At 41.3% G+C, this 20,934-nt stretch overlaps 1 protein-coding gene across 1 annotated transcript in view; it reads left to right on the forward strand.

Annotated features, from left to right (window-relative positions):
- The window catches only part of SIM1 (SIM bHLH transcription factor 1), a 74,392-nt gene extending 57,971 nt beyond the window's left edge, over positions 1-16,421 (forward strand). The window contains exons 11-12 of the mRNA XM_070450060.1: positions 8,211-8,613; positions 10,808-16,421. Of these exons, the coding sequence (XP_070306161.1) occupies positions 8,211-8,613; positions 10,808-11,538 (1,134 nt within the window). The 3' untranslated portion in view covers positions 11,539-16,421. The remainder of the gene's footprint in view (positions 1-8,210; positions 8,614-10,807) is intronic.
- Positions 16,422-20,934: the final 4,513 nt, after the last annotated feature.

Genomic DNA, 20,934 nt, shown 5'->3' on the forward strand with positions numbered 1-20,934 from the left:
TCTTTCACTTTCATCAAGAGGTTCTTTAGTTCTTCACTTTCTGCCATAAAGGTGGTGTCATCTGCATATCTGAGGTTATTGATATTTCTCCCAGCAATCTTGATTCCAATTTGTGCTTCATCCAGCCCAGTGTTTCTCATGATGTACTCTGCATGTAAGTTAAATAAGCAGGGTGACAATATATAGCCTTGACGTACTCCTTTTCCTATTTGGAACCAGTCTGTTGTTCCATGTCCAGTTCTAACTGTTGCTTCCTGACCTGCATACAGATTTCTCAAGAGGCAGGTCAGGTGGTCTGATATTCCCATCTTTTTAAGAATTGTCCACAGTTTGTTGCGGTCCACACAGTCAAAGGTTTTGGCATAGTCAATAAAGCAGAAGTAAATATTTTTCTGGAACTCTCTTGCTTTTTTGATGATCCAGTGGATGGTGGCAATTTGATCTCTGGTTCCTCTGCCTTTTCTAAATCCAGCTTGAACATCTGGAAGTTCATGGTTCATGTACTGTTGAAGCCTAGTTTGGAGAATTTTGAGCATTACTTTACTAGCATGTGAGATGAGTGCAATTTTGTGGTAGTTTGAACATTCTTTGGTATTGCCTTTCTTTGGGACTAGAACGAAAACTGACCTTTTCCAGTCCTGTGGCCACTGCTGAGTTTTCCAAATTTGCTGGCATATTGAGTGCAGCACTTTCACAGCATCATGTTTTAGGATTTGAAATAGCGCAACTGGAATTCCATCACAACTACTAACTTTGTTCGTAGTGAAGCCTCCTAAGGCCCACTTGACTTCGCATTCTAGGATGTCTGGCTCTAGGTTGGTGATCACACCATTGTGATTATCTGGGTATGAAGATCTTTTTTGTACAGTTCATCTGTGTATTATTGCCACCTCTTCTTAATATCTTCTGCTTCTGTTAGGTCCCTACCATTTCTGTCCTTTATTGAGCCCATCTTTGCATGAAATGTTCCCTTGGTGTCTCTAACTTTCTTGAAGAGATCTATAGATTTTCCCATTCTATTGTTTTCCTCTATTTCTTTGCATTGATCAGTTAGGAAGGCTTTCTTATCTCTCCTTGCTATTCTTTGGAACTCTGCATTCAAATGGGTATATCTTTCCTTTTCTCCTTTGCTTTTCACTCATCTTCTTCTAACAGCTATTTGTAAGGCCTCCTCAGACAACCATTTTGCCTTTTTGCATTTCTTTTCCTTGGGGATGATCTTGATCCCTGCCTCCTGTACAATGTCATGAACCTCCGTCCATAGTTCTTCAGGCACTCTGTCTATCAGATCTAATCCCTTGAATCTATTTGTCACTTCCATTGTATAATCGTAAGGGATTTGATTTAGGCCATACCTGAATGGTCTAGTGGTTTTCCCTACTTTCTTCAATTTAAGTCTGAATTTGGCAATAAGGAGTTCATGATCTGAGCCACAGTCAGCTCCCGGTCTTGATTTTGCTGACTGTATAGAGCTTCTCCATCTTTGGCTGCAAAGAATATAATCAATCTGATTTCGGTGTTGACCATCTGGTGATGTCCATGTGTAGAGTCTTCTCTTGTGCTGTTGGAAGAGGGTGTTTGCTATGACCAGTGTGTTCTCTTGGCAAAACTCTATTAGCCTTTGCCCTGCTTCATTCTTTACTCCAAGGCCAAATTTGCCTGTCACTCCAGGTGTTTCTTGGCTACCTACTTTTTGCATTCCAGTCCCCTATAATGAAAAGGACATCTTTTTTTGGGTGTTAGTTCTAGACGGTCTTGTAGGGCTTCATAGAACCGTTCAACTTCAGCTTCTTCAGCATTAGTGGTCAGGGCATAGACTTGGATTACTGTGATGTTGAATGGTTTGCCTTGGAAATGAACAGAGATCATTCTGTTGTTTATGAGACTGCATCCAAGTACTGGGTTTCGGACTCTTTTGTTGACCATGATGGCTACTCCATTTCTTCTAAGGGATTCTTGCCCACAGTAGTAGATATAATGGTCATCTGAGTTCCATTCACCCATTCCAGTCCATTTTAGTTCGCTATATTCCTAAAATGTGGATGTTCACCCTTGCCATTGTTTCTGGAGTTATTTCTCCAGCCTCTCCTGTAACATCATGGGCACCTACCAACCTGGGGAGTTCATCTTTAAGTGTCCTATGTTTTTGCCTTTTCATACTGTTCCTGGGGTTCTCAAGGCAAGAATACTGAAGTGGTTTGCCATTCCCTTCTCCAGTGGACCACATTCTGTCAGAACACTCCACCATGACCCGTCTGGCTTGCGTGGCCCTACATGGCATGGCTCATAGTTTCACTGAGTTAGACAAGGCTGTGGTCCATGTGATCAGTTTGGTTAGTTTCCTGTGATTGTGGTTTTCAGTCTGCCTGTCCTCTGATGGAGACGGATAAGAGGCTTATGGAAGCTTCCTGATGGGAGAGACTGACTGAGGGGGAAACCGGGTCTTGTTCTGATGGGAAGGGCCATGTTCAGTCAATCTTTAATCTGATTTTCTGTTGATGGGTGGGGCTGTGTTCCCTCCCTGTTGTTTGACCTGGGGCCACACTATGGTGGAGGTGATGAGGATAATGGGGACCTCCTTCAGAAGGTCCCATGCATGCCCTGCTACACTCAGCGCCCCGAGCCCTGCAGCAGGCCACCAGCGACCCCACACCTCTGCCGGAGACCCCTGGACACTTACGGGCAGGTCTGGGTCAGTCTCTTGTGGGGTCACAGCTCCTTTCCTCTGGGTCCTGGAAACCTGCACACGAGGTTCTGTTTGTGCCTCCAAGAGGGCTTATGCCACACCCAGGTCTGCTGCACCCAGAGCCCCGGTCCCTGCGGCAGTCACCGCAGGAGGTACTCAGGACACAGTTCTGTCTCAGTCTCTGCGGGGTCTCTGGGTCCTGGTGCGCACAAGCTTGGTTTGAGCCCTCTGAGCTTTTCTGGCAGGTATGGGGTTTGATTCGAAACGCAATTTCGCCCCTCCTACCATCTTGCTGGAGCTTCTCCTTTGTCCTTGGACGTAGGGTATTTCCTCACAGTTGCTTGAGCACCGCGCAGCCGCCGCTCCTGCACCTACCGTCTTGCTAGGGCTTCTTTGCCCTTAGACATGGGGTGCCTCTTATGTGTATTTTACCACAATTAAAAATAATTTTAAAAAGAAAAAGAACAGTTACAGAGGACCTGGGAGTGGGGGAAAATGCTGCTATAAGCATTCATGTATCGGTTTTTAAATGAATATAATTGTCATTTATCTGGAAAAAGTGTCCAGTTTTGCATATAGCAGTTGCACATTTAGGCTTTTTAGAAACTTCTAAGCTGTTTTCCAGAGGGGCTATATCATTTTACATTCCTATCAGCATTGCATGACTGAGCAAGTTTTTCTTCATCTTTGTATTGTCATTTGGTATTGTCACAATTTTTTTTATTTTAGCCAGTCTAATAGGTATGTGGTAATATTTCTTAGTTGTTTAAATTTTCCATCATGTGATTATTTGTGATCTCTTTATCTACTGGGTGAAATGTCTCTTCTTGTCTTTTACACATTTTAGTGTTTTATTTTTGAGTTTGGGAGTTCTGGATTTTGCTTGATTTTGAGTTCCTTACCTGTGGCAAGTGCTATGAGCTACTAAATATTGACTTGCATTCATATTTTGGCATTTATGGAGCTCTTTCTTTCTGAGGATAATTTTCTTCATTTTTCCTATGTCCTCAATTCCTTTCTCTCTTTCCACTCTCTCTCTCTCTCTCTTTTAGTCTCTTAAACCTCTCTGTACCCTACTCTCTGTACCCACAGGCTCACAGCAACTTCTGTTGGACTTTGTTTTTTTTACTTATAAGTGATTTGAAATTTGGCATATTCCTTGCCTCCTAGTAATGCTGATAGCATAGGTCATGTGAGGTTTAATTTGTGCTCCTTGAAAATCACTGCGGATGGTGATTGCCGCCATGAAATTAAAAGACGCTTACTCCTTGGAAAGAAAGTTATGACCAACCTAGACAGCATATTAAAAAGCAGAGACATTACTTTGCCAACAAAGGTCTGTCTAGTCAAGGCTGTGGTTTTTCCAGTGGCCATGTATGGATGTGAGAGTTGGCCTATAAAGAAAGCTGAGCGCTGAAGAGTTGATGCTTTTGAAATGTGGTGTTGGAGAAGATTCTTGAGAATCCCTTGGACTGCAAGGAGATCCAACCAGTCCATCCTAAAGGAGATCAGTCCTGGGTGTTCCTTGGAAGAACTGATGTTGAAGCTGAAACTACAATACTTTGGCCACCTGATGCAAAGAGTTGACTCATTTGAAAAGACCCTGATGCTGGGAAAGATTGAGGGCAGGAGGAGAAAGGGATGACAGAGGATGAGATGGTTGGATGGTATCACTGACTCGACGGACATGGATTTGGGTGGACTCCGGCAGTTGGTGATGGACAGGGAGGCCTGGCGTGCTGTGGCTCATGGGGTCGCAAAGAGTTGGACACGACTGAGTGACTGAACTGAACTGAACTGATAACCTTATGATTTCTTGGGGGAGAATGTGTGAAGAGATGCAGATTCAAATGGATGCTATTATCCTTCCTACTCAGAAGCCTCTAGAATGGAATAATTTATTGACCTAAAGTCCTCATAATACCTATAAAATTTGTGTCATGAGATACTTGGAGGGAAATTAACATTATAGCAAAATTATGACTGACATAATAGCCTTCTTATAACCATGAAAACAAAAATTCTTGGATTTGTATTATAGTCCTAATTATCTACTTTAAATAAGTGCAATATAGGAACAGGCATAGGGATCATGTGTTTCAACACTAGAAAGGATACCAAATAATTTTTTTATCATAAAGAATATTAGAGCAGGAAGAAAAGTTCAAGGACTAACCTAACCTAATATGTCATTCTACAGCTGGGGCTAAGAAAGATAGATTTTCCCGAGGTTAACCTGGTGGGCTGTGGTCCACAGGGATGTAAAGAGTTGGATACAACTGAAGCGACTCAGCATGCATCCACACTCTGAGAGTTACTATCAAGAATGGATCTGGAACAAAGTCTCCTGGCTCCCTGTCCTTAGGGCCTCTTCCATTAAATGGCCCCAACCCTGGTTCAGCTTTTCCTGGTGGGACACAGAAATTAAATCAGTTGCCTGTGACTGTACATGTGGTTAAGGAACAAATGCAGGTGCCAGGGAGACCAGGGGTCTTCATCTATGGCACTCATTCACAGGCGGCATATGTTGCCTGGCTGCCTGCCTCCCTTTCTGCCCTCTCTCTTTCCTCAAACATGTCATGAACAACTGAACAACTTGAGATCAAATTACAGGGTTGTAGTGTTAACAAAGTATGGTCTGTTTTAAAGGGTGGACATGGCTCACAGTTTTTTGTTTTGGGGGGCTTTTTTTTTTTTGCCCATGGGGGATCTTAATTTCCCACCAGGAGTCAAACTGGTGCCCCCTGCAGAGGCAGTGCGGAGTCTTAGCCACTGAACATCAGGGAAGTCCATGGCTCCCAGTTTTGATGGTGTGCTCAGGCTCAAGTTTATAGGCCTTCTCTTATAAGACAGAGGTTGACGGCTTGGCTTTCCCCCCAGGCCTCTAAAGCAGTGGGAGGGCTCAGTCTAACTGAACCACCCAACGCCCGCCTGCTTGAAGGTCAGTGCCCGCGCTGCTGCGGTTTCCTGATTATCGACAAGAGGCTTCTCTGTCAAATTCTCCTTCAGGTGCTCTTGAAATGTGTGCCTCGCGTACGCCAGGGTTGCCTCGTGTTGAATTTTCTCTGTCAGAGAAGGGCAGAATGTTTTCTGCTGCGCCAACAGCACTTTCCCATATACACTCAGTGAAGGCTTTTCCGCCTCTCAGCAGGGCTCAAAAGTCTTGACTGGAGCACTTCAGAAATAGGCCTGGTTTATACTTTGACAAAAACAAGCAGAGTCTGGGCAATTCCTAGTGTGGAATACTACCGATGATCTTGAATTTTTTCCTAGGAAGCATGTGGATGGTGCTCCCAGAGGGCAAATGGAGAACACGCTGGTCCCCACTCAGTCAGGAGAGAGGGTGGCAGCCCCCGCTTGGTGAAATGAAAGGCTGGCGTTCAGGGGGAGAAAAGTCAGAGGGCAGGTGGGGGCGTGAGTAGGAGAGACGGAGCTCGGGGTGCTGTGATATGTCCACCCTACAGGCCTGCAGGAACGAAGTTCAATTTTCTATTTTTTTGTCTTGATGGAATATGGTGATGGTCCATATGTACATTCAGAAAATAATTAAATTAACATTAGAAATAGCCATGGAAAAATCTTGACCCCGGGAATCACCTGGAACTCTGTCCTGAGTATGCTGTATTTATCAGGGTGCTATGGAGTTGCCCCAGAGAAACCTCTGTACCTCATCTCCCTGGTGGGGCTGCCTGTTTGCACAGAGTTGGGGAGGGCTGGGATTCTTTCTTCTGTTCAGGGTGGGCCTAGGAGAAAAGGGAGAGTTTGGCTTGTTCTGATAAGCCCTCATCAGGGATCACATTTGCTCAACCAGCGTGTGACGTGAAGGACAATAGAGCCTGGGAATTTCTTCTGTCCCTGTGCCTCCCCCATCCCTACGCCCTGCGCAACCTCCTTCCCACCTTACCCGCGCCCCACCGCACATACCCATCCCTCCTTCTTGGGGGTGAGAAAGAAAATGAAAACTGGACTTGAACCTATAAAGCCGTTTCAGCCACTTTTCTGGTAATCTAACATTGAATCCTTTCTTTCTCCTCTCTTCCTTACCATGGAAGAATAAAACCAGACTTTGAAACCAGATAGACTGTGGGATGGCTGTGGCATCTTATTAAAACTCAGTGATGCAGTGTCCTCATCTATAAAATGGAGCTATGTTACTGTCCAGGTGGTTTTAAGGATTCATTTATATAATATATTGTGAGTGGTTAGGGTTAGCATATTGCTGGGCACACAGTAGGTTCCCAATAAATAGCATCTATTATTATAGCAGGTAATCTCTCTATGGTACCAAGAATTGTGTTTAGCATTAGGTGACCAAAAACTGGTAGAAATGATTATATTACTGATATTAATGGCTCTTGAGGAACCTCAAACTGAACCTACCTCCTGGGGAGGTCCTCTGGCCTTTTATGTTTTCTTTAAAGCACCTGACCAAATACTCTGGCAACAGGTGAGCAGTGTGATTCCGTAGAGGTGCAGCCTTGCCTGCAGCTATGTTATCCTGACAAGCCTGTGCATATTTGAAGTTTCACTTTAGAGAGCAAGAATGGATGTGTATCCTAGTGAACTAGGTTAACTTATATGGGACAAGACTTTCCCAAAGTCACATTGAGACTGAGTTAGGTTAAGCATTTATTAACTACCTTGCCCTGTATCCAGCATGTCTCTCAGAGAGTTACCAGTCCAGTGTGAAGCCTTAAACCTTGCTTTTGTTTTGTTTTTTTTTTTATGTAAGAAAAAATGTGAAAAGCCAACAGGAGTAAAATATGGTGCTCTCAGGACTTCCTCTGGTCGTCCCATGGCTAAAACTCTGTCTGCCACAACAAACACAGGGGCACAGCCAATTATATAAATAAATACTTTTAAAAAATATGGTGTTCTCTTGGACTCTGTTTTTGACACTACCATTTGTGTAGCAGTGGAGATCTTGGGTTTGAATTCTGGCTCTGCCAGCCGCTAGCCCTGCCGTCTCGGGCAAGTCATTTCCCCTCCTCGGGCTCTAGCTTACCTACCCATTTAATGGGTTACTAATGTCGCTACTTGGGATTCCCTGGTGACCCAGCTGTAAAGAATCCATCTGGCACTGCAGGAAATGTGGGTTCCATCTCTGGGACGGGGAGATCCCCTGGAGAAGGAAGTGGCACCCCACTCTGATGTTCTTGCCTGGAGAACCCCCATGGACAGAGGAACTAGCGGGCTACAGTCCAGTGGCCCCAAAAGAGTTGTACCCGACTTAGCGACTAAACAACAAATATTTTCACTGAAGCGCTTGTAAGAATTATGTCGAGTAATTCACGGGCCGTGCGTCCAGCAGTGCCTGGCATTTAGTTCAGTCCGCGTTTGTTATTAGTTTTATCTCCTCCTTGCAGCGGTCTAAAGGGTTTTCTTCGCGGTACCGTGACTGACTTGGCGGATCCGAGTCAGGGGAGCCCAGCCTGGCGCTGGAGCCCAGTATGACCGACCGTAAGGATGCTTTCAGACCTTGGGGCCTTTTTGAAATGTTCTTTTCTCGCCCTCTCGGTTTCAGTACTCCGGATTCCCCACGGAAAGATCGGAATCAGATCACGAAAGCCAGTGGGGCGGCAGTCCGCTGACGGACGCGGCCTCCCCGCAGCTCCTGGACCCCGCGGACCGGCCGGGCTCCCAGCACGACGCGTCCTGCGCCTACAGGCAGTTCTCGGACCGCGGCTCCCTCTGCTACGGCTTCGCGCTCGACCACTCCAGGCTGGTGGAGGAGAGGCATTTCCACACGCAGGCCTGCGAGGGCGGCCGGTGTGAGGCAGGCAGGTACTTCCTGGGAGCGCCGCAGGCGGGGAGGGAGCCCTGGTGGGGCTCTCGCGCAGCCTTGCCCCTGACCAAGGCCTCCCCGGAGAGCAGAGAAGCCTATGAGAGCAGCATGCCTCACATCGCCTCGGTGCACAGGATCCACGGTAAGGGCGAGCTCCAGACTCCTGACGCGCAGCCTGGCATCTCTGGGCAGGGTTGTCTTAGTCTAGGTTGGACCCTGGAGTGAACCCCACCCAGTGAGTTTTCTCCTCGGAATTTACAAATCAGAAGTTCCAACCAATGGGATCTTAAGAACCAAATCCGCTCTTAAGAGTATTGATTTCGCTGATGTTTTCTTAATCCATTTATTTTGGACAGGCGAGTAAACACGATTCCCATTTTAACGTTTAAAAAAAAAAAGTAAAGAAATTAAGTTAAAATGAATTAATTCTATTCCTACTAAGGTGTAGTCTGTATGCATTTAAATTTCTTCTGTATTCTGAGGCTTCAGATATGGACAGGGAGTAGCTTGGGGCTCCTTTAGCAGGGTTTCTCAATGAGGACACTATTGGTGGTGTTGGGGGTGTTGGGGAGGCCTGCCTTTGTTTTATGGCCTATCACTCACTGTCACAGGTATCTTAACCTCCCTGGTCCTCTAGGCATTAAATGCTAGTAACTCCCTTCACCCCATTACAGGAACCCACAGTATCCTCTGTGAGTTGAGGATGGAGTGAGATGTGGAACCCACGGGGACTTTCACCTTGGGATTATTTCATGGCTTTGTGAACACATAGAAATGGGCGCTGCAGTTAAAACCTTTAGTGTTATTAATGCTCTTCTATGTCCATTTCAATGTAATCTGCTCAAGGAGACCTCATCCCGTCCATTCCAAGTTTGGGTCAAGCAGGTCTTGAAAACCCTCCCCATTTCGTTAAAAGGCAGTGACACTAAGATTGATCCGATGGCCATGGTATTTCTCTTCCTGCTGTGTCTCTCAAATGAGAAATGTGCTGGACATTGCAGTTCTCCCCATAAAGGTCTCCTGCAAATACCACCTGGGCACTGACTGTTTTCTATGAATGATTTTGCTTTGTTTCCATTTTTGCTTTTTATTTTTCTGCTTTTATTTTTAATTTCTCTAGTTTGGTAGCCTGGGAATGGAAATCCAGGGCAAAGGGTAATTGCTTGCCAAAGAATGGAAGTGAAGTGAGAATCCTGGCTTAACCCACATGGTTGTGAGGGAAATATTAGCTATAAAATAAGAAAAAAAGGGAAAAGGAAAGCAATGACTAGTGTGATCCTGAGCTTCTCTGCTGCATTAAGCAGTTTCAGCTTTCATATGTTCCTTTCTGCTTCTCTCTTTTTATATTGACTTCAGACAATTTGGAGAATAATGTAGTTTATGGGATAATGGTTTGGATGCACTCTTCATCCATCTCTGTCCTTGTTTCAAAACAGGTTATTATTAACATTTAAAATGTTTATTTATTCTTCACTTTATTTTAGAAGCAAACTAAAATGCCAGAGTTTCTATATGATTATGTGTGTGTGAAACTGAGATTTTTTTTTAACACTAGATTAAGGAAGACCATATTTATATTTTGATAAAGATGATATATATGTATATGTATCTCCATTCACACATACACACATGTATGAATATGTGTACATATTTTTAACCCTCAGATAGTTTAAAAACTAACATTAGAGGCTTTTTGTAGCTCTACTTGAGATACATATAGCAATTTTAACATTTTAGGTGATTTAGTGGAAATGGAGAAAATAGTCTAGACTATATTATCCTCATCCTCAATCTTAATTGAAAGCATTTTCTAAGCATCAACAGAACACTTCTCTAGAAAATAACATAAACCAAATGTTGTGCATTTTCTTTATTATTTACAGTCAGACAGGTCCCAGGGATATTCATCCGTGGACAAATATAAACATACTTTACTGTTTCACTAGTTGACATTCACAGCACACAAAGTTTACCTTCTAGAAAACTTGTAAACTTCATCTGCACTTAAAAGCCACTGAGAACTATGAATTCCAGGACAATATGTTGACACTGTGTCATGTGCGCCTGCGTCTGTTTCAAATATTGATGCATATATTAAAAACGAAAGATATAAGGTTTCTTATAATAGGGAAAATAAAAGTGAAAGTGAAAGTCGCTCAGTTGTGTCCGAGTCTTTGCGATCCATGTAGCCCTCCAGGCTCTTCTGTCCATGGAATTCTCCTGGCAGAGATACTGGAGTGGGTTGCCATTTCCTTCTCCAAGGGAAAAGAAATTCACTTGCAATTTTGGGGGTGCATTTTGAGACCACTTACTTTTTTACTTTTTCTGGTTTCTAGGGCGAGGTCATTGGGATGAAGAGAGTGTGGTCAGTTCTCCAGACCCTGGGTCTGCCAGCGAATCAGGTGACCGATACCGCACTGAGCAGTTTCAGAGTAGCCCGCATGAACCTAGCAAAATCGAAACTCTGATAAGAGCCACCCAGCAAATGATTAAAGAAGAGGAGAACAGATTGCAGTTAAGGAAAGCGCCCCCAGACCAACTGGCTTCCATTAATGGAGCTGGGAAAAAACACTCCCTCTGTTTTGCAAGCTACCAGCAGCCCCCACCGACAGGGGAAGTCTGCCACAGCTCGTCTCTTGCCAACACTTCACCATGTGACCACATCCAGCAGAGAGAGGGAAAGATGCTGAGCCCCCACGAAAATGACTACGACAACAGTCCCACAGCCCTGTCTCGGATAAGTAGTCCCAATTCGGATCGCATTTCCAAATCCAGTTTGATCCTAGCTAAAGATTATCTACATTCTGATATGTCTCCTCATCAGACACCAGGAGACCATCCTGCCATCTCTCCAAACTGCTTTGGCGCTCATCGGCAGTATTTTGACAAGCATGCTTACACATTAACTGGATATGCCCTGGAGCACTTATATGACAGCGAAACCATTAGGAGCTACTCCTTGGGCTGTAACGGCTCACACTTTGATGTTACTTCCCATCTAAGGATGCAGCCGGATCCAGCACAAGGACATAAGGGAACATCTGTTATAATAACCAATGGAAGCTGATGTTTTTTCTAAAATATTTTGTTCTTTAAGGATCTCTGAAACATATTTATCATTTAATGCCCCATTACCAGCATTTACAATGCCACAGATTGTTAGAATGGATAATTTAAGTTACTGGGTATTTGACATGTGTTCTTGTGAAATAAAAGACAGAGCACTGGCATTCAGGGTTATACATAGATAATGGAGCTAAAGTGAATACACAGATTTGCCCCTCTATTTATATGGGAAACAGATTAGATTAAATTTTGAATTGAAAAATACTTGTGTAGATTAAGTGAGCCTATATACCACATGAAAGGACAGATGGATGACAATGCATTATAATGATCCAGTGAACTTCATACACACAGACCACTATCCACAATCTGCTGTATATACTTTACATACAGAAACATTGACTGTATTTCATAAGTACACCCCAAGTGGGTAACTTTCCTTAACCCTAGCACATAGACCGTTGGAAAGAAATTTCTATTTCCAAAATAACTAAGAAAGAGGGAGATACATCTCATAAACTAGTTTTTCTTTGTGGTTTCAACCATGCAAATCCTTTGGTTTAGGCATAAATTAAGGAAATGGCTCTGAATCTAATACAAGAATAAGTTTTCAGCTGGTATCCATTATAAGCAATCAGGAAGTGTGATTTTGCACCTTACTTTTGAGTTCGACAAAGAACAGGATCACATGGACATAGCATTAAGGGTTTTTCTAAGTAAAAACACTGAGTGTTGGGACACACGTCAAAAGCCTGGTGTGCCCAATTGGAAGTAGGCTAGTAAAGATAGACCAGGCCAGAAGCAGAGAAAAATGAAATGATATCTCAAAACAAACAAGTGTCAGTGTATGTAATCAACATATTGGGAGCTTATAAAGCAAACCAAATAAAACCTCAAACTAATTCGCCAGGAAAAAAGGCTGATAAGTGAAAAAAAAAAAAAAAGCCAACAGGAAAACTAAGGAAAACCAGTGAAGTAGTACGTGACAGCAGTATAGTGCTTGAAGTGTTTGAACACATGTCAATGCACAGATGTGCAAATGTGACACGTGGAAAGCCTCAGGAGAGAGTCTAAGATAAAAGCGTGTGCTGATGGACAAGTGGCTAAAAGGGCAAGAGCAGTTCTCTGACTGAAGGAACAGGCAAAGTGTTCATTTTCCATATTGTTTATAAACAGCAAAAACAAACTTGGTCTTAGGTTCATGTGATACAGTAGAAAGATGTGGGCTAGATGCCAAGATCTCTGAGTTCCAGCTCTGACCCTGCCTGTAACTTATTTTGGGAGCACTCACCATGCCTGGGCCCCAATTTCTTTATCTGTATGATGGCTCTAAAGTTCCAAGGTTCTGTGGTTTGTTGGAACTGAACTTATCAACCAGTTTTTTTTTTTCCATTTATTTTTATTAGTTGGAGGCTAATTACTTTACATCATTGCAGTGGTTTTTGTCATACATTGAAATGAATTAGCCATGGATTTACATGTATTCCCCATCCCGGTACCCCCTCCCACCTCCCTCTATCAACCAGTTAATAACCATCTGATGTGAGTTGTCCAGGCCCATCTCTCTGGCTTTTCTGCACTCAGAGAGAGGTCTAGATGCTTGGAAGCTCAAGCAGAGGCATGGGCTCTTTTAGACATGTTATAGCTACAGTCAGCTTACTAGTTCAGCCAGGGTATAGATGGTAGAAGCTGAGGGAGAAGTAATATAAATAATGTTTACTTAATACACCATTCTCTAGTAATCAAAGCAAAATAACATAAGTGATTAGAGAAATTTCATAGAAAATATTTCCTAAGAGTCCCTTGCCTAAAATTCATGTGATATGAAAGGGGGTGGGGCATATTGGAAGAACTTACTTATCCTTCTGAAGGCAGAATATGACATTGAGCACTCAGGGATTGGTACTATATCTTCATCATCTAACATAGTTATTTGAAAGTCCAGAGGCAGGTGACAATCTGAATGATGGTAATCTGAGAGGTGAATACTGTTTGTACATAAGAAAGGAGGCTATATAAAATTAGTTATTGGGTATGGCAGCAACATTTGTGCTGTAAATGAAAAAGGTCAAGTGAGTGAGACAGTCAGTGTATACTTTCAAAAATGTTCAAAGAATAATAAAAACTAAAAATTGAATTATATAAGCTCTGGAACACTTAAACTGAATTTTTGATCAATTTGCAACATGAAGTAAGGTTTTAGGAATGCTAAAGTTTTTTTTGAATGCTGTAGATGGACAAATGGTTCAAAGACACAGATAGCTCACGAATATGGTGCATTTTGGAAAAAAATCTGTACAGGTGGGTGTTACTGATGGATACATGTTCTACCAAAAGTGTAAGGACAGATGTTATCAATATAAAAGGAATGGAGTCTCAAGAATCAAGAAAAGTGAACTGATATGAAAGAAAACACTGTCAAAGAAATTTCAGTGGGATTTTTATATGAAAGAAAGTTAATTGATGAAAGAAAATATGAACTCTACAAATAGGGGGTAATCAGAAAGAGTAATGCACTTTAAAATGATTATAACTAATATTTTTTAGTGAAGACCGAATTAACTGAATTACATCTTGACTGAAGTTTTGCTAGATTGATCCAGTTTTACACAACCCATTTATATAATTTACAGGTCAATAATTTTATGGTAGCAGCTTTATAACATAATACCTATATGTGCATATGTATGTTCCCAGTTAAAACTAAACTTAAATTGGAATTAGTTTTAAAATTTGATTTTCATAACTTTGCTAAATGTTGAGAATTAGTTGAAATAGAGAAGTAAGATTTTTCTATCACTTTCGGGATTCATAAAAATGTGTTATATCCAATTACTAGTACATATGTAGCAATTCATTAGATACAAACCTCACGCATTCTAGTAATGGTAGGAGTATGTTTATTTCCCATTTTACTTGTCTGCCTACCTAACTTAAAGATTTGTATGACCAAAGAAATAAATGAATATTTCCCCATCTTCCTTGGGAAAATCTAGTTAAAACTATTGAGAATATACAGATTTGGTGTATTATTTTTGGAAGCATAATATTAATATCCCAATCACTACAGGTCAGACATTTAGATGTGTTACACAGGTTTTTTTGACATAGTATGTTGAATATAATGGGTTGGCTTTTTCTAAACTGTAATTGCCTGACATAGGATAATATGACACAGGGCTGGTGTGACACTCAATATGAAAGACAGGATGCAATAAAAGATTTGCCTTCAGTGTTTATACAGAAAACTCATTTATTCTTTCTTGATTATATTTTATAAGGCTAGAATATTTCCACTGGGTACTATTCTTAATTCTTGGTACACCCTGCTGCCACATGCTGCCTCTGGGCAGAGAATTCCACTTAAACTAGACTTTAATGGACTCTTCTAGAAGAGGATAATATCCTTCATTTTTTGTCTCTTTTAATGGGGAATGAGAATCAATTCAATAAAAGATCATTTGGAAAATATGCATTGACATTTTAAAATAAAATGAGAGGATTTTTTTTTCCCCAAGACCTAGACCAAATAAGTTTGATAGAAGACACTACAGCTAAGGAGACCTTCTGAGTACAGATATGATATTTTGTAGCTCTCTCTTTCTTTCAAGAACTGAATGTTACTAAAATACTCTGTGCAGTTCTATTAGTGCTAGTAGCATTTGGAAGTTACACAGTGAACACTGATATTTGGAAAATTGAGAATTTGGCTATTTGGGGGTCACTTACCTAGACCAGTGGAAGAGCTTACATTTCCATGTGCTGTTTTTGATTTCAAAGTTTTGGTGCCCAGATTTGGTTCCTTCATTCACTCAGATTACAGGACAGAAAGATACACCTTGTTTTCGGAATAATTTAATAACAATTGTGAATCCTGTGGTTCTCCAAATAAGTGATTCAACTTTCATGTCAGTGTCAGCTTTTGTGAATAAGAATTTGACAGCAAAATCGATTGGTTAGTTCTTACTGGGAAATGCATTGTAGATAAAACATTCATTTTCCTGATAAATGTCAAATGAATGACAGAACAGCTATGGACACATGCATAGAAAATATTCTTGGGGAGGGGAATTTTTGTGTGGGGCTCATTTCTTGCGCACAAGAGTTCTACGGGTAATGCTGAATTTGAAAAGTAAGATTGTGCTCATATCCAAATAGGGGTTTGCTCAGAGTTCCTTCTCTAGGACAGTATGTAGAAAGGCTGTGTACGTGTGTATATATATATATATATACACACAAACACAAGTGTAAAACAAGTAACAAGATTCTATTCTGTTGTGCTCCTGAAAAACTGATGGTTCACATGAGAAATTCTAATGAATAATTTAATACCAGACTTTATCATTTTATTTATTGCAGTTTTGCTGCATGGGACTTTGCTTTCCTAAGCCTATATAGTGGAGAGTTTGACCTAATTTTCTGATCTGGAACACATTTAATCACATTTGAATTTGCACCCAAAAACTCTGGTGTGTTTACATTTCAAAAGAACTAAAATTGGCGTGGAAAAAATTTTAGAAATACTGTAACTTTTTTTTCCATTATTTTTCCCCAAAGGGAAATATTTCAAAAAGTGAAACATATGAGTAGGCACTTCAAAGAAGAGATAAAATATTTTGTTTGTTTTTTGACTGACACGCTATAAAAAGGATTATATTTGTGAAAGAAGATACTGATTGCCAATATTTCAAATACCATCTTGCAATGTATAGTTTTTAGTGACATCGTAGTATAAGTCTGTAATTTGAACTTTTACTTTGGAATGTAAAGTAGAAAATATTAGCTATGTCAATGATACCTTGCAAAGTGTTCCCATTTATAATTATTTATATTGTAAATAGCTTTCTGAAGTAAATTCGAAGTTAATTGTGCATAAAATGTATTTATTATGTGAGGAATTTTTTGGTTTAAAATATAGTTATCAATATGCAATTTGAGTCTGAACTATTCATTGAAAGAAAAATTTCTGTAGGACAAACCAGACCGCCAACAAGAAGACTAGCAATGTAAAAAAATATTGTTTTAGCGCTAGATTCTCATGGAATGCATCACACACACACACACACACACACAGAGGCACACACACGCACACACACACACACACACACTTTAAAAGACCTAGCAATAGAAACTGAAACATATGCGCAGTAATTATTAAGTAATGGATCTGATTTTCATTAGATATTGGAAAAGGTTTTCTCAATTTTTTTTATTAGAACATCTTAAGTGGGACTATTTTGGTCTCCACCTTGCTAAAATAAAGTGAGAAATTTCAAAGTATAGGTTACATGTTTAATGTCCAAGGAGGGAAAATAAAACCTATAATATTGAGATTATCTAGTTTGCTATAATTTAAAAACATTAAAAATGTAGTTTGAATAATTTTTCTTTTGAAACCCAAGGTATTTTTAAAATTTAGAAATTAAAGTCAAACAAATAAAAAAGATTGCCAGGTGATTTTCTCTTTTTCTCATTTTCATAGCACCCAATGTGGTATTTTTCCCCTTCCAGGGAATTCTAATTTACCTTGATGTATTCCAGAAATGGTGCTTCCCTGGTGGCACAGGGGTCAAGAATCTGCCTGCAATGCATGAACTGCAGGAGACACAGGTTCGATCCATGGGGCAGGAAGATCCCCCTGAGGAGGGCATGGCAATCCACTCCAGTAATCTTGCTTGGAGAATCCCATGGACGGAGGAGCCTGGTGGGGTCACAAAGAGTCGGGCACAAGTGACGTAACTGAGCAAGCACCCATGCATTCCAGAAATGGTCAACTGTTAGATAGTTCAGCAAACCTGCATGATATATTTTTAATTCAATGGAAATAGTACTTCTATTTCACAAAGCTTTTTGACAAAGCACCACAAAATATCGTTGCCATTAACACAACAGCATTTATCAGGTATTTGTCTACATGATTCTTTCAGTACTTGTTTTAGTGCTTCCATTTCTGAAAATCAAATTGTTTTCACTTACTTTACATTTCAAAATAACTTGGACATCCAATTTAATTCACAACACTTATGGAATCCGTGTTATATGCCCCACATAGGATAGATACCAGAATCTTTCTCCGTGTAGGACCTTCTAGAAAAGCACATGGAGAAGGTTTTTGATTTTCCTTATGTGCTTTGAAAGTGTAAATTCCTTAGCTCATCATAAAAATGACAAGCATTTATTGAATCATCATGTGCCAGGCATTGAACCCAGCTCAGATTATCCCTGGAGTCTGAATCGAGACCGTCAAAAATGCCAATGCACTCTATCTCGCTGATGAGGAAAGTGAGACAGAGTGACTCAGTAACTCAGTGACACAGCTAAGGAAGTGAGTGGTGGAGGTGAGAATAGCACCCAGGCAGGTTTACTCCAAAACGCTACCTTACGTTTATCTGCTTTCTGTATATAAATAAATAAGGGAAAGAAAATATGGTCTAAATGGTGGTTGCATAAAATAGTTCCTTCAGTCCAGTTAGTGGTGACTCCAGTAACCGGATGCGTGGTCTTCGGGTTGTACTAAGGTCATTCTCCATTATCACACTGACATGTGATGACTGGTCCTAGGCAGACAGAGGCCAAGCCTGCTACATCCTTGCATGATATTTTGCCTTCCTGCTAAGTGAGTCTTCTGATGCTTCTTTTAAATGAATGTGATCCCAAGAAAAGTTTAGGGCTTAAACAAGCTCCAGGCAAAATTATTCTATCAGGATCTCCATAATGTTTGAAAAAAAAATGTTGAGACTCTCTCAATTAACAAAAATACAAGTGAGTTAAGCAGTAAGTATAAACTACCTATTTTTTTCAACCAACATATTCAAGATATGAGCCAGAACAAAAAGTATGACTTTATCATGATTGCCATTAAATATTGTTTTGCTTCATGGAAAAATTTCCTTCCTCTTTGGATAAAAACCAACCAAAAACCCACTCCACCAAGAACCTATGTGTGTCAGTATCATCTGTATTATTTAAGGGCCTGCTTTCAAGGATACTCTTCAGGGAGAGGTTAGAGGGCTATTGCAACTCCCACATTATATATTTTCCCCAATATGAGGGAAAACTGCCCAGAGGTTTTCTGACAGTAAGACTGTCCCTCAGAACACAGATGATTCCTGTAAGATGTCGTTAAGCAGTGGCACGCTTCTGGCATCAGTCTGTCTCTGGCTCCCTCTGTGATGGTGATAATTCCCGGGTGCCAGCACCCCCGGCAGCCTGTCCAGCCACCCCTGGTCCCTGGCCTCAGCCTCACAGTGTCAGGAAGGTCGATCCTCTGTAGCATTTCTTGGCCTTTTCATAATTACGCTTTATAACTTAATATGTGCTGTATTTACCAGTGGAATTAGATCCAGGGTGGGAGAAATGTAAAACAGCCCGTGCTTTGGGAGTTTGTAAATAATCTCTGCTTTGTTCAGTTTCCCCCAGGTCAGGCTCCTGTGTGGGGAGTAATTCCATATGGGAATCTGCCTTGAGTGCCATCTAAGTAAACCTTAAAGGGAATCTTGGCAGAATCTCCCAAGCCATAAGGAAATCATTCTCAGTATCTGGTGAGGATTTTCTGATAGCTTTGTATTTTATGTATATATGTATTTTTTTTTTTTAAAGTTGAACCTGAAGACTCTTCTCATGGGTAAGATCTGTAGTGTTCACTTAGGAATGGGGAATTGAGATTGAATGTTGGGAATTGAGAATAATCATCCAGCAAATAATTGAAGTTCATTATTCAGTGAACTTCTACATTTCTAAATTCAACCTCAGTCCTTGTGTTAGTCACATGCCCTATTAATTAGGCTAGATACTGGGTTTGCTCATGGTGTGATGCTAAACCTATTTTTACATTTAAAAAGTCAGAGACACCCTATTAATAAACATTTACAATTCTGTTACAAAATGAAAGTTTATCAATAGTTAAGAAATTTTTTCTCCCAGGGTGAGAGAAGTGGTGGGAAAACGAGCAAGTCTTCACACTGCTTAAATTCTTCTCTCATTCACCTGTGTACCTTGTTAATACTCACATCTGTTAATACCCCATGTAATTTTTTCTGCATGAAAATATGTAGAAAGTGTCTTTTTATGTAAGAGGCAGAATTTTATTTTTGAAATTCATTTTTCTTTCATAGACTTTGCTGTTGGTCCACTTCATGTCCTCAAAATGAAATAAGATGGTTAGAGGCTTCAATCACTTTTTGAGGTTCCCTTTGATTGATTTGTGGCCAGGTCTCCTTCTTTATGGGGTGCCCTGGTGGCTCAGCAGTAAAGAATCTGCCTGCAATGCAGCAGTTGAAGGAGATGCAAGTTCAAGCCCTGGGTTGGGAAGATCCCTTGGAGGAGGAAATGACAACCCACTGCAGTGTTCTTGCCTGGAGAACTCCATGAACAGAGGAGCCTGGTGGGCTACAGTCCATAGAGTCACAAAGAGTCAGACACAACTGTAGCAACTTAGCACACATGCAAACTCCTTTTTCAGAGATTGTCACGTTGTATTATTCCAAATTTTTACTCTTTTCTCAAGCTCCCCTCATCCTGAAGACGTCATGTCATTTTACTTCAGTGACCGTCTCTAGATGAGGACTTAAAAAATATGTATATATAACTCTCACACCTGTAAAAGTTAACGGCAACTTATTGCCATTCAGTGTATGGCATTTTGGTGGCTCAGACAGTAAAGAATCTGCCTGCAATGCAGAAGACCCAGGTTCGATCTCTGGGTTAGGAAGATCCCCTGGAGAAGGGAATGGCAACCCACTCCAGTATTCTTGCCTGGAGAGCTCCATGGACAGAGGAGCCTGGCAGTCTACAGTCCATGGGTTCCCAGGGTTGGACATGACTGAGTAACTAACTTTCACTTTCACTATCTTGCCATTCAGTATGTGATATTTTGTAAATGCGGGAGATTGAGATCAGGCATGAAAATTTGGCCCTGTCTTAAAGTCCTGAAGCCTCTCTTTGGACAGCTGCAGCCTTCAGTCCCTCCATGGCTGTCTTCATGGACTTGCCTCATTGTCTTCCTCTCTTTCCCGACTCCTATCATTGCCTCCCCAGGATGTTTAATTGTGCGCACGCGCACACTCACACACACATACACACGGGGTCTCCCAGATGAGGCCAGCCTTCAGTTCATCAAGCCTGTTTATTGCTCAGCTACTCTTAACTCAGGGCTTCCCTGGTGGCTCAGTGGTAAAGAATGCACCTGCTAATTCAGGAGACTCTGCTTCGATCCCTGGATCAGGAAGATTCCCTGGAGAAGGAAACGGCAACCCACTCCAGTGTTTTTACTTGGGGAACCCCATGGACAGAGGAGCCTGGTGGGCTACAGTCCATGGGGGTTGCGAAGAGTCAGACATGACTAGCAACACAACAACTCTTAGTCCTCACGGCTGCTGCTTTGAATCCTGAGAACGAT

Source organism: Odocoileus virginianus, chromosome 19 (genome assembly GCF_023699985.2).
Source record: "Odocoileus virginianus isolate 20LAN1187 ecotype Illinois chromosome 19, Ovbor_1.2, whole genome shotgun sequence".
In the NCBI taxonomy this organism is placed as follows: Eukaryota; Metazoa; Chordata; class Mammalia; order Artiodactyla; family Cervidae; genus Odocoileus; species Odocoileus virginianus.